This window comes from Arvicanthis niloticus, chromosome 13 (genome assembly GCF_011762505.2).
Source record: "Arvicanthis niloticus isolate mArvNil1 chromosome 13, mArvNil1.pat.X, whole genome shotgun sequence".
Lineage (NCBI taxonomy): Eukaryota > Metazoa > Chordata > Mammalia > Rodentia > Muridae > Arvicanthis > Arvicanthis niloticus.
In genome coordinates, this window is record NC_047670.1 from 25,989,606 (window position 1) to 26,004,683 (window position 15,078).

General features: G+C 34.1%; 1 protein-coding gene across 1 annotated transcript in view; it reads right to left on the reverse strand.

Moving 5' to 3' along the window:
• Csmd3 (CUB and Sushi multiple domains 3) overlaps positions 1 to 15,078 on the reverse strand; it is a 942,208-nt gene that overhangs the window by 358,632 nt on the left and 568,498 nt on the right. Inside the window, 2 exon segments of the mRNA XM_076912208.1 lie at positions 2,776 to 2,963; positions 6,369 to 6,507. Of these exon segments, the coding sequence (XP_076768323.1) occupies positions 2,776 to 2,963; positions 6,369 to 6,507 (327 nt within the window).

A 15,078-nucleotide genomic window follows, 5' to 3' on the forward strand; every position in this document is an offset into this window, starting at 1 on the left:
TACACATGCACACACACACACACACACACACACACACACACACATATATATAACTTGCTCTGTTTGTTTAGTCCGGCTTGCATGCATATAATTTCAAGGTTGACTACTTGGTATTTGCTAATCAATTAGGGGCTCATCTCTGAGGAGGAATATTTCCCTCACTTTTAGCATTTTTTAGTTGTCTGGAGTTCTTTATCTTTGGGTGAGATAGCAGAGATAAGTTATGATACAGAAGACCAGAAAGTTGCTGAGTCTGTGTCTGCAAAAAAATGATGAGGAAGCATCACCTATGATACCACAAAAATATGTCTGCCTATAGAAGACCCAAGGAAGTACAGCACCAAGAGATATACAACATGGAAGGGCAAAATAAAAGAATTTTTGCTATCTTTCTTCTTAGAAGAAAAAAATGTGGGGCAAAAATAAAAGACATTAGAAACCAGGAGTGTAAACCTTGAGTGATATATTTACAGTAAATCTTTCTATAGATTTCAATCAGATGGGAAAATAATATTTTCTTTTACTAATTTGATTTTAAAAGTGGAAATTAAGTATCTATCAAATGCATTTTTAAATTTCCGATGAACAGTCTTTTGATGTTGAAGTCAGGGAATGGTTCATTTAGAAAGGGAATTTATTTCATATAATAAAATTTATTAATGAATTATGAACTTTTAACAAATTTTTGTTTCTTGGTAACAAAAAAATTGTGACAGTATAAATTATTTCACAATCATAAACATATGATGATACTAATAAAATAAATGTGGGAAGAAAAGAGACCTAACAATTTTATGTTACTGGCTGCAGGACCTGCCAGGTCTGTAGCAGCATGAGCCACTCATTTCCCTTCACCTCTCTGTTCTGTCCTATCACCACTTTGTCTCTAAGGAACTGGCCATCAGTAGTAGCCACAGTCTGATTCCCTGGACTTATAAAGTAACAAATTTTCCAACACAAGGAATGCATTGGACTTAAATTTCTCATTTTTATGCCTCATTTACTTATTTTGTGTACAAAAAAGTCTGTTATCTTTTGATAAAAAAAATTTGAATTCGAATTAAGATCATTTAGCACATTTTAATTTCCAAGTCTCTGAGAAACCTTTCTTTTTTTCATTTTATACCATGTACAGATACACTTCCATGTGATGAAATTTGAAACACAGAGAATTAAATGTAGTTAAACAATATCGTGTATAATAAAATTTCAAAGCTCAAAAAATAATAATATAACAAGTATAGTTTAGAAAGCTCATGAAGGCATTGGGCATACTTAATCAAAGAAAGATATCTACAAAAAATATAAATAATGCACTTCACATTCACTAAGATGATTTTGAGGTACTTCAATTGGCAATAGACTTGAGAAGAAGAAGAAATAATGTAAGTATGTTCTTGAAATAACAATACGTTGTAGCAAATTTTCTTAAGTTTTATGTACAAAAGCTATTTTTTATATAAAAGTACATGAAAATTAATTCCTTATATAATGTGGATACTGTGAACATGTAAGTTTATGTTTACTTATGTATTTTTAAGTTTATTTATACACAGAAACATTTATACACACATGGTAACCTATGTAGTACAGTTACACTATATGCATATGCAAAATATTTGTAAATCAAAGATACATTTTTACATAAATAATAGTATTTAAAAGGTAAAACAGAATACAGCTGTGGTGGCATAGGTATTAAATCTCAACACTAGGGTGACAGAAAACGGTAGATTCCTGAATTTGAAATCAACCTTGTCAACATAGCAATCTCTAGACCATCCAGGACTACAAAGTGAATTTCTACCAAACACACATGTGTGCATGAATGTGAGCGTGCACGCATGCACACACACAGACACACACACAGACACACACACACACACACACACACAAACACAGAAACAAACTTGCATGCAAATAATCTGCATATGCAAACATATGCACAAACACACACATTGAGAGACATAAACACATTCATGTGTAGTCTGTACATGCAGACAAACACACACAGATATAGAGTTGAAGCATAAATATTTTAGATTTTTAAAAACTCAGTATTATTGTACATATACTTATAATGTGCAGGATGGTATGAGTAGGACACTGTACAAACACGGAGGCCAGAAGACAACCTTATGGAACCTTTGTCTACTTTCCACCTTTATATGGGTTCTGAGATTCACCTTAGCTTATCAGACATGCCAAGCTAGAGCCTTCATCTGCTGAGCCATTTTGCCAGCCTTATCTGACACATTTTTAAAGGAAGCAGTGAACACTTAGCTGTGATTATTCAGCACTGATTCTCACACTTGGAGTTATAGCTCTTTTTAACAGATTCTTTTTGCTATTATATTAACTGTAAATATGTACATTTCACACTTTAATCTTTATATACTTTTAATCTTTTATACAAATCAAAACTGAATAATTGACATTGACAAGGTTTGTAATTCATATAAGTAAAATATGTTTCTCTAAGTTATATAAAATAATTAAAACATGAATGCACCGAACTTATTTAGTATTTCTGATATTTACACTGTATTTCCTTGTATACGAATATCAGGTAACTACTGCTTAAAAATCTATTGTACAATTTACTTGTATAAAGCCACTAAAACATAAGCTTTATCATTTATAAAAAAATCATTTTAAAGTTTTCATTCAAAAGAGTAAATCAGTAAATATATTACTTTTCTTTGCAGTAGGAAGATAATACCAAATAGGGAGCAATCAGAATGGGAAAATAAAATAGAATTTGTTATTACTTACTTTCATAGTGAATCTTGAATCCATTATTGGAACGGCTATTGTCTGTTGTAAACAGTAGGTATATAAAGTTACTGCTACTGAACAGAAACTGTGGCACTTGTGTGCCATTGTAAGACCCGAGCAAGGGAGATAGAAGATTTGGTCCATCATGAACTTCCAGAACATCATAATTTAGTTCAGTCTGAAATCTAGGATCAAGTGGCACAATTGAAAACATGTTAGAACAAATATGGGGAAATTAGACCTTAGAATTTAGATAATCCTCTATTAAGGGTTACATTTGAACCACATTTATTATTTCATACTTTACCTATTGCCTATGGTATCATTGAAAGAATTATCTGTCCTAAATATCAGGATCATATGTAAGGGAATTATCCATCAGAAGTATGTACTAATAAGAAAAGTATCTGCTGAGTATTATAGGTCATGCTCAGTAAATAATGTAAATGAACCCCCTATTCTTGAAGTAGGCACTTCTCAACTCATTTTTACTTGCTAGCTTCAATTCTATGTAAAACTATACTCTTTTATATGCATTACAAGATTTCTTACATTTCAAAACTAGTCTCTGCCCCAAATAAACCAAAAAAAGTATATAGTGCTTTAAAGATCTTTAAATTTATTTTCATCTTTACTATATGTGTCAGCATGTGGGATTGTCCACATCAGTGAAGTGCCTCAGAGAGTGGACAAGGACATTGGTCCCCTGAAGCTGAATTCCAGGTGGTTTTGATGTACCAGGTGTCAGTGCTGGAGACATAAAACCTAGGTCTCCTCTTAGTCACAAAATCACAAAATATATTTGAACCTGAATGTCTAAGAATTAATATGAAGTTTCACAGCTTTTGAAAGAGCATCCTAACTTTATATAAATTCATTATAATGTGTAGACTATGTCTATTTAATTTGGATGTATGATGATTTTACTAATTTATTCTTTTGTAATAAATTTAATTTAAAAGTTTCATTTTAATATACATTTTCTCATGGGAGATAGAAAACAAATGTCAAAGCTCTATAAAAATCAGGGTCATTAATGCAAAAACTTCTATAAAATATGGATATAGGAGAATTTTCTAGGGGCTATAATAAGCATATTGCCTCTATTCTAATATTAAAACATTATTCAATATCCATTTTTTATAATTAATTCCATTATTACCTATCCTAACTAAAACATTATTATTTTTTAAAGGTACCACTAGAAAGAGAATAAGACTTATTTTCAAAAAATTAAGTAGGTGTTAGGTACTTCCCAATGCTTTCTCAACATCATCTTTAAAGGAAAATGTAGCATTGACACAGTTTAGGTCAAAATACATGGAAGTATGCAGTTAAAATCTGCACGTCTGATTCCAAGTCAAGATTTAATTTCTCTAATATAAAGAATAAAATATGTTTGCTCAATAACTTCAAGAACATTCTCATCCATCTGTTGCCAAATTATTTCTGTTCTTGTGATGGACAGCCTTTACAAGGTGATCATACAAAAGGCAAAGCTTTTCTGAAAAGGGACATGAAATATTTTAAATACTCAAGGGTTTTCAAGAAAGAAGAAGATCAAAGCTTTTTTACATGTATTTTTAAAAATAGTTTCCAGTGAGAAAGCTCTGCATGTGAAGGTGATTGCCACATAGCCCTACTACCCAAGATTGATCCGCAGGACTGACATGTAGAATCAGAGCATCAACTTCCCCCCAGTTATCCTCTGACATCCATACATGCATCTCCCACCACCTGCACAAAATATGTTTAATGTGATTTTAAAAATGTCTTTTAAACTTTCTTGTGCCTGAAGAAGAAAAAGACAATGGGATCAATTCCTAAAAAGAACATTTCAGGATGTATATAAAGAACATTTCAGAATGTTTGAAAGAAAACTATTAATACAACTGTGCTCTTTTTAGTCTGAAACACTGAGGAGCTCAGTGAAATGTCTCTTAAGACAGTAACTGCTGTATGGCCATAATTTTGATAGTTTTGCTGAGTCAGACCTGAAAATGCAGGTACTACAGGCATGCCTAACCCATTCCAACATGCAAAACTGTCTTGAGTTTAAAATGTACACTCTAGGCTATACATGGTAGTACTTAGAGATGAATGAAAGTTCAAAATGACACTGGCCTACATAGTAAATTTGAACTAGACAGAGCTGCATAATTATATAATATACTATTGAAAAACTAAATAAAATAATAATGGACTTAAATATGTATATAACTTTCATGTGCTAAATTGTGCCCCTATGAATCTACATGTTGAAATGTTAACCCTCAGCACATAAGAATGTTAGGATGGATAGTAATCTTTAATGCAGAAATTAAGATAAGATAAGATCACGAGAGAGAATTTTAATCCAACATGACGTTATATATGTGACAAGGATGGTCGGACTCAGAAACACATGAATGGGGGAGAGGGAATGAGGGAGACAGAGAGAGACAGAGAGACAGGGAGACAGAGAGGCACAGAGAGACAAAGATATGGAAAATAGACAGAGAGAAAGAATAGACAGAGACAGGCAGAGAAACAGAAACATAGATAGAGAGGCAAAGAGCCAGAGAGAGAGAGAGAGAGAGAGAGAGAGAGAGAGAGAGAGAGAGAGAGAGAGAGAGAGAGAGAGAGAGAGAGAGAGAGAGAGAGAGAGAGAGAGAGAGAGAGAGAGAGAGAGAGAAAGTGAAAGATGAGGGACAGGGAGAAAGACAGGAAGGAGACAGAGAACAAGAATATCATGTAAAGTTGCCTAGAAGACAAAACCAAAGAAACCAGAACAAACCTTTGGAGTCTTTGATCTTTGACTCCATGTTGATAGAATTTTAGGAATATAGAGCTCTGCTGTTTAAATCACAGCACTTTAAACTGAGTGTCCTACCCATCAAAAGTCAAGATTTAATTTTACTGGAAAGTAAAAGAGCACACTCATTTCAGTTAATCAATCCTTCTTTTGTGTTTAATAAATGGTGAAGTTTAGTGTATTACAAAAGTCCTTTTAAAGTAAGTTTCTACATGACAGTGGATATTTCATTTGTTTACCAAGTATGTCTATAGTTAGAAAAAAAAATATATATATATATACACACACACACACATGTATATTGTGTGTGTAGCTAAGGTCATATAAACATTTTCAGCAAATGGAGGGTCACCAGGAGAAAATGATGAATGTATCCTGGGTATACTTGGGTAATTATATGATATTAACTGTAAGTGTATTACACTGGTAAATGATATTGAATTTTTATAGGACCTTTGTTCTTGGAAATGAAGCAAAAATGAATACACAAGCCCTTAAAAACATAGGACAACTAAACTCATTAAAGTAAAGGTCATATATTCATATCTTAGTATTGTACATATGTACAGAAGAAATGGTCATGCATTACTTAACAGTAAATTTATAGCAATAAACAAATAAAAAATTAACTTGAGAAATGACTGAAAGGTCAAAAGAGGATAGAACTTCTTAAACATTCAAGAAAAGCAAGTGACTATTCTAATAAAATTACTTATTGATGTATAATGGAAATGCTGAATGCCAAGTATAACATCTATTCATTTCTTTACAAGATAGAAAAATAATTTGCAGAGACCTTTCAAATGTAATTTTGATAGAGTGTCCAGGTTCAGCTTCAATCACCCACTCACAATTCAAAGAGTCTTTGTAGTATCCTGGCCATCCTGGTGAGAGAATTACTCCACTTGGAGCTGAAAAGTGGCCACCACATGGAGCTGAAAGATGAAACCAGAGAAAAATAAGAATAAACTTTTCTCTCTCTCTCTCTCTCTCTCTCTCTCTCTCTCTCTCTCTCTCTCTCTCTCATATATATATATATATATATATATATATATGTATATATAATATTTCTTAATCTCATTTATCTATCGTCTATTGGTCTATTATTTTCTACCATTTATCTATTATAAATCTTATCAATCTATCATCTATATATTATCTATCATTTATCATTCATAAATATATTATCTATCTATCTATCATCTATCTATCTATAATCTACCTATTTCTTTCTATATATCTATCTAGTGAGTCAAGTTCTTGCTATTCAGCCTATGCTGTCACAGTACTCACCATGGGTCAAAGGTTAATCAACTCACCACAATCTCTCTGCTTTGCTTCCAAAGTTCTGAGATGATTGAACTTTCATATGTAGTCCAACTATGATTTAAATGAGTCTCTTAACATGTCCATTAAGTGGCTACTTTTAAATGTAAAGATCCATGTAATTAATTCTCTGTGTGATTAAAAGATCTTCCCCTAAGAGATCATATACTTGTAAAATTGTGACAAAGCTACACATCACAGGTCACTTCTAGCTAGTCATCCTCAAGTCATCAGGTAATTTTCTCTTCATCCTTATGTGAATTCACATTCTTCATCTTCAGTTTAAAATAATATGTATATTGTCAGTTTTGATTCTCTGTTTTTCTTATGTTGTCAAATTGTTTGTACTCTGACCATTTTTTATTCGAGTCACTATTATAGTTTACACAGTGATTTGCATGAGGATGGCCATTATAGGTTCATACATTAGAATTCCTAATCCCCAGTTGGTAGAGCTATTTAGGAGGATTTAGAAGATGTAGCTGTGTTGTATGGGGTACACCTTTAAGGTTTCAAAAGCCCTAATCTCTCTCTCTCTCTCTCTCTCTCTCTCTCTCTCTCTCTCTCTCTCTCTCTCTCTCTCTCTGTGTGTTTGTGTTTGTGTGGGGGTGGGTGAGTGTGTCTCTGTGTCTCTGTCTCTGTCTCTGTCTCTGTCTCTGTCTCTGTCTCTCTCTCTCTCTCTCTCTCTCTCTCTCTTTCTCTCTCTGTTTTTGTGAATCCAGTTGTGACTCTGAGTGATCGCTCTAGCACAATGCCTACTGGCATGCTTCCTGCAATGATGGTCATGAACTCTAACTAACCCTCTAAAATTGTAAGCCCCAAATAACCTCTTTGTATTACATAAGTTGTCTTGGTCATGATATTGTGTCTCAGCAATAGAAAAGTAAGTGATTATACAACATCATTAATTTCTTTTCTATTGCTATTCCTCCTCTGTATTGATCCTTTGATTTGGTTCAACAGCCAAATATGTGCTTTATATTTTGTAGTTATCAGGCCATCATTCCTAAACATACATGTTGATCTGTCTTATTTGTGTACATTAAATTAAAACTTCTACTTAACAACTTTATATTAACTTTATATTAACACTATAGTTAATATTATATTTTATTCTCTGCCTTTCCTTAAACTCAAGAAGAACTGAAACAACAAAGACAACATTGTTAGGATCTTGAACATAAACATCCCATTGTATAAATAGATAAACAAACTTGTGGAGAGTATACATGACTAAAGTTCTACAAGCTGGAAAATAATCTCAAATATTTCCTCAAAATTAGTGCTATATTACCTTTACTGAATTGGAAAATGATATGAGTATGTGTATAGAAGTGTAAAGTAGAAAGCCTGACAAAGTTCTTTTTTTGTTTGTTTGTTTACCTCTTATTCCCACATCAAAACCATCCTGAAACCTACCCTCCATTTTTCAGCTATGCCTCCCATCTTAGTTCAAATTACCACAATCTCATTCCAGGAATACCTAGGTATAGCCCATATAAAATGCCTCCTTAATGTCTGCACTCACAGAGACTATCATCTATGACACAGCTAGATGTAAATTGAGTAAGAAAAAAATCCTATTAAACACCCAATTTGAAAAAGTTGTCATTACTTTAAAGCTTGTTTTTGTTGTTATGAGACATAGTCTGTGGTGGTTCAGTGGGTCAAATATATCAGCTATAGTCATAGCCCCCCTTGCTCTGAAATTATAGGCATAAGCAATCCCATCAGGCTTGAGTGAAGTATATTTTAGGTGAAATTGTAAAACATACTATTTGTATGAGAATGCTCATTAATCAACCAAATCCTATTCTTTAACTGATTACAACATTGTTTCCTAAAAGCTTTCCAAGCCAATCATTGTCATGAGGATTACATATTCTTAAAGTTTGGATGACATATAATTTAAGTTCACTCAGTGTTGTTATGTTTTAAATATGAACCTACATGCACAATAGTCACATAAGTTAACATAATTTAAAATATAGTACTATTTTATTTAGAGAAGGTATAGACTATGTGAGCATGTTTGGCAGAAACCTTTATTACTCCATCAGTTCATGTCATTCTAAGAAAGCATTTATGCATCTAGTCATTAAATGATGTAATGAGTCATATAATTAGTTATTGTGGAAGGGCAAACGATGGATGCCCTTTTTTGGTCCATCCATCCAAAGAATGAAGAAAAGAGATGGGTGAATTCTTTAAAAACAATCAAAACAGGAATGTTTTGATTGCCTGCTGAAAGCTCAATCTTGAGTAGAGGCATCACTCAATGTGGTCCTATAAAGCTTATCACATATACTATTCATCTACATAATTATCATGCCAAAAGTCTGCAGAAGTTGCAGAAGACCTGAAACTTTCACTATGAACAGAGGAGTTTTCTGAGATGAGTCAGTCAAGAAAAGACTCTTGATCTGAGGGCATGTCTAGTGAATGCTAGGATAGAGAAGCTGCAGAGCAGCAAAAGCAAAGACATCAGAATACAAAGGCAAAAAAAAGACTGGAAGAGAACAAGAAAACCAATACCAGAAAGCAATCCAGTGTTGAAAGCAGCCAAGAAGGCAGCAGAAATGAACTGAATTTTCAATCACTACTTGGTAATGTTGAAATGTTAATAAGGCTCCTTTTAGCAAGCACTTTGTGGCATCCTCAATAGTGTTTGGATTTGGTGTCTGTTCATGTGATGGATCCCCAAGTGGGGCAGTCTCTGGATGGCCTTTCTTTCAGTCTCTGCTCCACACTTTGTCTCCATATTTCCTCTCTTGAGTATTTTCTTCTCCTTTCTAAGAAGGACTGAAGAATCTACACTTTGATCTTTCTTCTTGAGCTTCATGTGGTCTGTGAATTGTATCTTGGGTATTGCAAGCTTTTGGGTTAATATCCACTTATCAGTGAGTCCATACCATGTGTATTTTGTGACTGGGTTACCTCACTCAGGATGATATTTTCTAGATCCATCCATTTGTTACGAATTTCATGAAGTCATCGTTTTTAATAGCTGAGTAGTACTCCATTGTGTAAATGTACCACATTTTCTGTATCCATTCCTCTGTTGAAGAACATCTGGGTTCTTTCCACCTTCTGCTATTGTAAATAAGGCTGCTATGAACATACCGGAGCACGTATCCTTGTTATATGTTGGAACAGCTTTTGGGTATACTCCCAGGAGTGGTATAGCTGTGTCTTCAGGTAGTACTATGTCAAATTTTCTGAGGAACTGCCAAATTGATTACCAGAATAATTGTACAAGCTTGCAATACCACCAACAATGGAGAAGTGTTCCTCTTTCTCCACATCCTAGCCAGCATCTGCTGTCACTTAAGTTTTTGATCTTATCCATTCTGACATGTATGAAGTAGAATCTCAGGATTGTTTTGATTTGCATTTCCCTAATGACTAAGAATTTTGAAAATTTCTTTAGGTACTTCTCAGCCATTTGGTATTCTTCAGTTGAGAATTCTCTTTTTAGCTCTATACCCCATTTTTAAAAATTTTTTTATTTATTTTTTATTGGATATTTTATTTACATTTCAGATGCCATCCCCTTTCCCCATTTCCCCCTGCCCCCAGAAAACCCCTATCCCATGCTCCCTTTTTCTTTTTGCTTTTATACACTTTTTAAAAATGTTAATCAAAGGCTTTATAAGTTTGGTAATGCTCAATCAGAAGTGTAACCCAATACCCAACCTAGATATATCAACTATCTTTGACTGGTGGAGACATATGAACATCTGCCTCGATATCCCCTCTCTCTTTTTTCTCTCTCTCTCTCATCACCTAGCTTCTCCTCTCCTTCTCCTCCTCTCCTTACTCCTTCTCTTCCTCTCAGTACTTCTCCCACCTTAGCTCCTCCTACATATCATCCTTCCTGTTAAAATAAAACTTTTTTCTCAAAATACAATTAGAGCATAATTATGCCAATTTGTATCAGTGAGGTACAAGATATTCCTAATACCCAGTCCATCATTTTGTTGACTAACCAGAACCTCTGTCATCTCTCCTAACTAAAACACTTAGTTCTGAACCTGTTTTTTTCCTTGGCTTTAGAATGAATGTCAGCTGAAAACCATCCACACAAATCTTTTCTCTCAAGGTAAATAGCCAGGATTGGCTATGAGCCTATAAGTTTTCAACCTCATCAGAAATCCAGAATGGCTGAGTTAACTAAAATTATGGGAAGCACAAAACATAGCTTCTAAAACTTAGCCAATTTATAGAGACTGCTGAACACCTGGATACTCCCTATACTACAAAACATTGGAGCATCTGATCTTCAACCTTCTGGACCAGGATCATCTGACAGACCTTAGTGCTGCAGAATTATTAAAGGCTGATTACTTTGTCTAGGCAGATATAATCATTTTGTCCTACTAACAGTGTCCTTTGCCTTACAGAACCTTTGCAATTTTATGAGGTGCCATTTGTCTATTGTTGATCATAAAGCATAAACCAGTGGTATTAGGTTCAGGTATTTTTTTCCCTGTGCCCCTGTGTTTGAGGCTTTTCCTCATTTTCTCTTCTATTAGTTTCGGTGTATCTGGTTTTATGTGAAGGTTTTTTATCCACCTGGATGTGAGCTTTGTACAAAGCAATAAGAATAGATAGATTTGCATTCTTTTACATGCTGACCTCCTGTTGAACCAACACCACTTGTTGAAAATGCTGTCTTTTTTTCACTGGATGGTTTTAGCTCCTTTGTCAAAGATCAAGTGACCATAAGTGTGTGGGTTCATTTCTGGGTCTTCAATTCTGTTCCATCAATCTATCTGCCTAGTCTCTGTATACCATACAGTTTTTTAATCACTATTGCTCTGAAATTGCTTACTGACAGGAGCCTGATAAAACTGTCTCCTGAGAGGCTCTGCCAGAGCCTGACAAATACAGAGGTGGATGCTCATCATAGCCAACCATTGGACTGAGCACAGAGTCCCCAATGGAAGAGTTAGAGAAAGAACTGAAGAAGCTGAAGGAGTTTGCAACACCATAGAAAAAACAATAGTATCAACCAAACAAACCCCGCTCCCAGAGTTCCCAAGGGGCAAAACTACCAACCAAAGAATATGCAGGAAGTGACCCATGGCTCTATCTGCATATGTAGCAGAGGATGGCCTTGTGGAACATCAATGGGAGGAGAGGCCTTTGGCCCTCTGAAGCCTCAGTGCCCCAGTTTAGGGTAATGCCAGGTTTGGGAGGCAGGCAGGACTGGGTGGGGAGCACTCTCAAAGAAACAGGGGGAGGGGGATGGAATAGGAGGTTTCTGGACCAGAAACCAGGAAAGCAAATAATATTTGAAATGTAAATAAAAAATTAAAATATAAATAAAAAGAAACTTAATAAAGTAGATTGAATTTATATGAAAAGTTAAATTCAGCATGAGTGATAATATGAAAAGAAAAGCAAGTAGTTGTTTAAAAATTACAATTTGATATATAAAACTTATAAAAATAGAATATTATCTAGTATTCTCTATATATAAAATTAATTTTAATTTTTACTTTATGTCAGTTGACCTAATCTAAACAATATCAATGAAATAACAAAATTTATATATTTCTTATTTTCTTCAAAAGCTGAAATAAATAGTGCTGTTGATATTTTAGAAATACAGATACATTTAAAGGTGATAAACTGAAGAAAAGAATACCAAACACAGGCATTATCACTAATTGATAAAAAAAAAAAAAAAAAAAAAAAAAAAACTTCTGAAATACTTAGCAGTAAAGAAGCTAAAAGCTTAAGGAGGGATTTTTGAAAGCCTACTCCTTAATAAAACTATTCCCTTCTTCATTCAATCATATGTTTTTTCAACACACAAATAACTTAAAATTGCTTTTATTTGTCAAGTGGTATGCTAAGATGCCTCATGCATCAAAGAAAATGCATATCTCTAATACTAGCTTCATTGATTATGGTGCCAATGGTGGCAGAAACAAGAATATTGCTGTCCTTCCTCTATTTTGAGGGGAGCTATATAGCAAGGTAGTGTGGGTTGTGGAGACAGGCATAGGAAAAGAAGAAGAAAAGAAAAACACACTGAAAAGAAAAGCTGGAGAGACAGTTCAATTGATAGTACTGTGTGTGAGTAGGAAGTATGAAAATCTGGGATCAATCTGAAACACTGCACAATTTGTCTACACTGATGTGATTTTGTAATACCAGCACATGGGATCAATCTGAAGCATTGCACAATCTATATACACTGATGTGGCTCTGTAATATCAGCACATGGTATCAATCTGAAACACTGCATAATGTATGTATACTGATGTGATTCTGTAATACCAGCACATGGAAGGCAGAGTCCTGTCAGTGAGAAAATTAAGTTTATCTTTAGATACATAGTAACTTAAGGCTTATCTGAATAGAACACAGAGAGAGAGAGAAAGATAGAGAGAGACAGACAGACAGACAGAGACAGACACACACAGAGAGACAAAGAAAGCTATTATTTTGAATAATTATAGATATAAAGATTATAAATGATTTATGTATTATCATTCAAGGATATGAAAATAAGTACACTGACTATAAAATATTGTTTCTTCACATTTTCATAAAGATGCTACATTTCTATATATTTTTAAAAGATCAGAAACAGATAACATTCAAAATAATTAATTCTATGAAAAAATATGCTCATGTTCGAGGATATATAGGACTCATAGAAGATATTTAATTGAATCTATTAAGGATGAATCAGAGTTTTTCAGTAGAGAAGAGATAAAGGATATTGGAAATGAAATAACAGCATGTGTGAAGTTGTACAGGGTTGAATAAGTATAATATTTTAAAATAATATCAAACAGTTATTTAAGACCATGAAGTGATGGGAGATGACAAAACTGAGTGCATTAAAAACATATCTAGAAGATTAAATTACTGAAAGCAAAGCATAAACAATTTAAAAATGTATGGCAAAACTGAGGTTTTTATTTGAATATATCATACATGTACAGTACATTTGAAACTTCTGAGATCAGCAACATTAGTTTTAATAAAAATAAGAAAGGCTTAATCAGAATCTGACATAAGGCTATTACAGGGATGAGGTGAATGAGGTAGTTAGAATATAAATTCAAAAATATTTACTGATGACACAATGTAACATAAAAATGCAAAAGAACCAAAACTGGTCCTTAAACCTTTGGCACATAAATAGGATGGATGCTGACTTCATTTTAAAACAATGGACTACTCCAAAAACACAGGAATTACATATAAAAATCTAATACCATTTAGTGCTAAACTTGGAGAGTGTGCTGGCTAGTGTTGTGTCAACTTGACACAAGCTATAACCATCTGAGAGGAGGGAACCTCAAGTGAGTAAATGTCTTTTAAGTTTAAGCTATAGGTAAACCTGCAGAGCATTTTCTTAATTAGTGATTAACGGGAGAGTGCCCAGCCCTGAAATAGAAATTTCTGGATTGTTTGAAGATACAGTTGTGTCCTTTGATGACTTTCTGGAAACTGTTGTGTGAGAGAATGTTTTTGCAGAAGCAGACACGTGGCAGGATGTTTTACTAAGAACAGACATATGAGTTTTTCTGAGAGCAGCCTGGAAAAAGGACATGTGATGTTTTGCTAGAGCAGGTGCTTGAGAGAACACATGATACTTGGAAAGTATATAAGTACAGCCCAACATAAAGTGGACAATACTGGATGGTATTGGTTTATCTTTCCACTCTTTGTTGGTCTTCAGTGGGCTTTGCTGATGCTATTCTTTGCTGATGATGCTGTTTAGTATTGGTTCACCTTGTCTTTTTTGCTGATCATCGTTTACCATGACATCATAGACAGAAACACACCAAAGAACTTCTAGTGGTTTTCCAGAAGCTTCTTGCTACTTCCATGGACTCAGGCTGATTGGCAGAGCCTTGCACTTTCTAGTGGATCAACCTGATATTACTGATTTATTTATTGTGCTTGCGAGTTCTGCCATTGCTGACTCCTAGATGGTGTTTGTGAGTGGATCAAGCTGCCGTGTGAACTGAACTGCTAATATCCTGCCAACGCAGATTGGATTTGCTCCAAGGAAATATTTCTAAATAGGTCCACATCCTCCTTTGCTTTATTAGCCTTTCCTTCTCACTATCTCTGCTGGGTGGTGTGCTAGAAGGAATGTTAAAGTGTTTAAGAAATCTTATGAAAAGTAAGAATAGAAAAATCTAAGT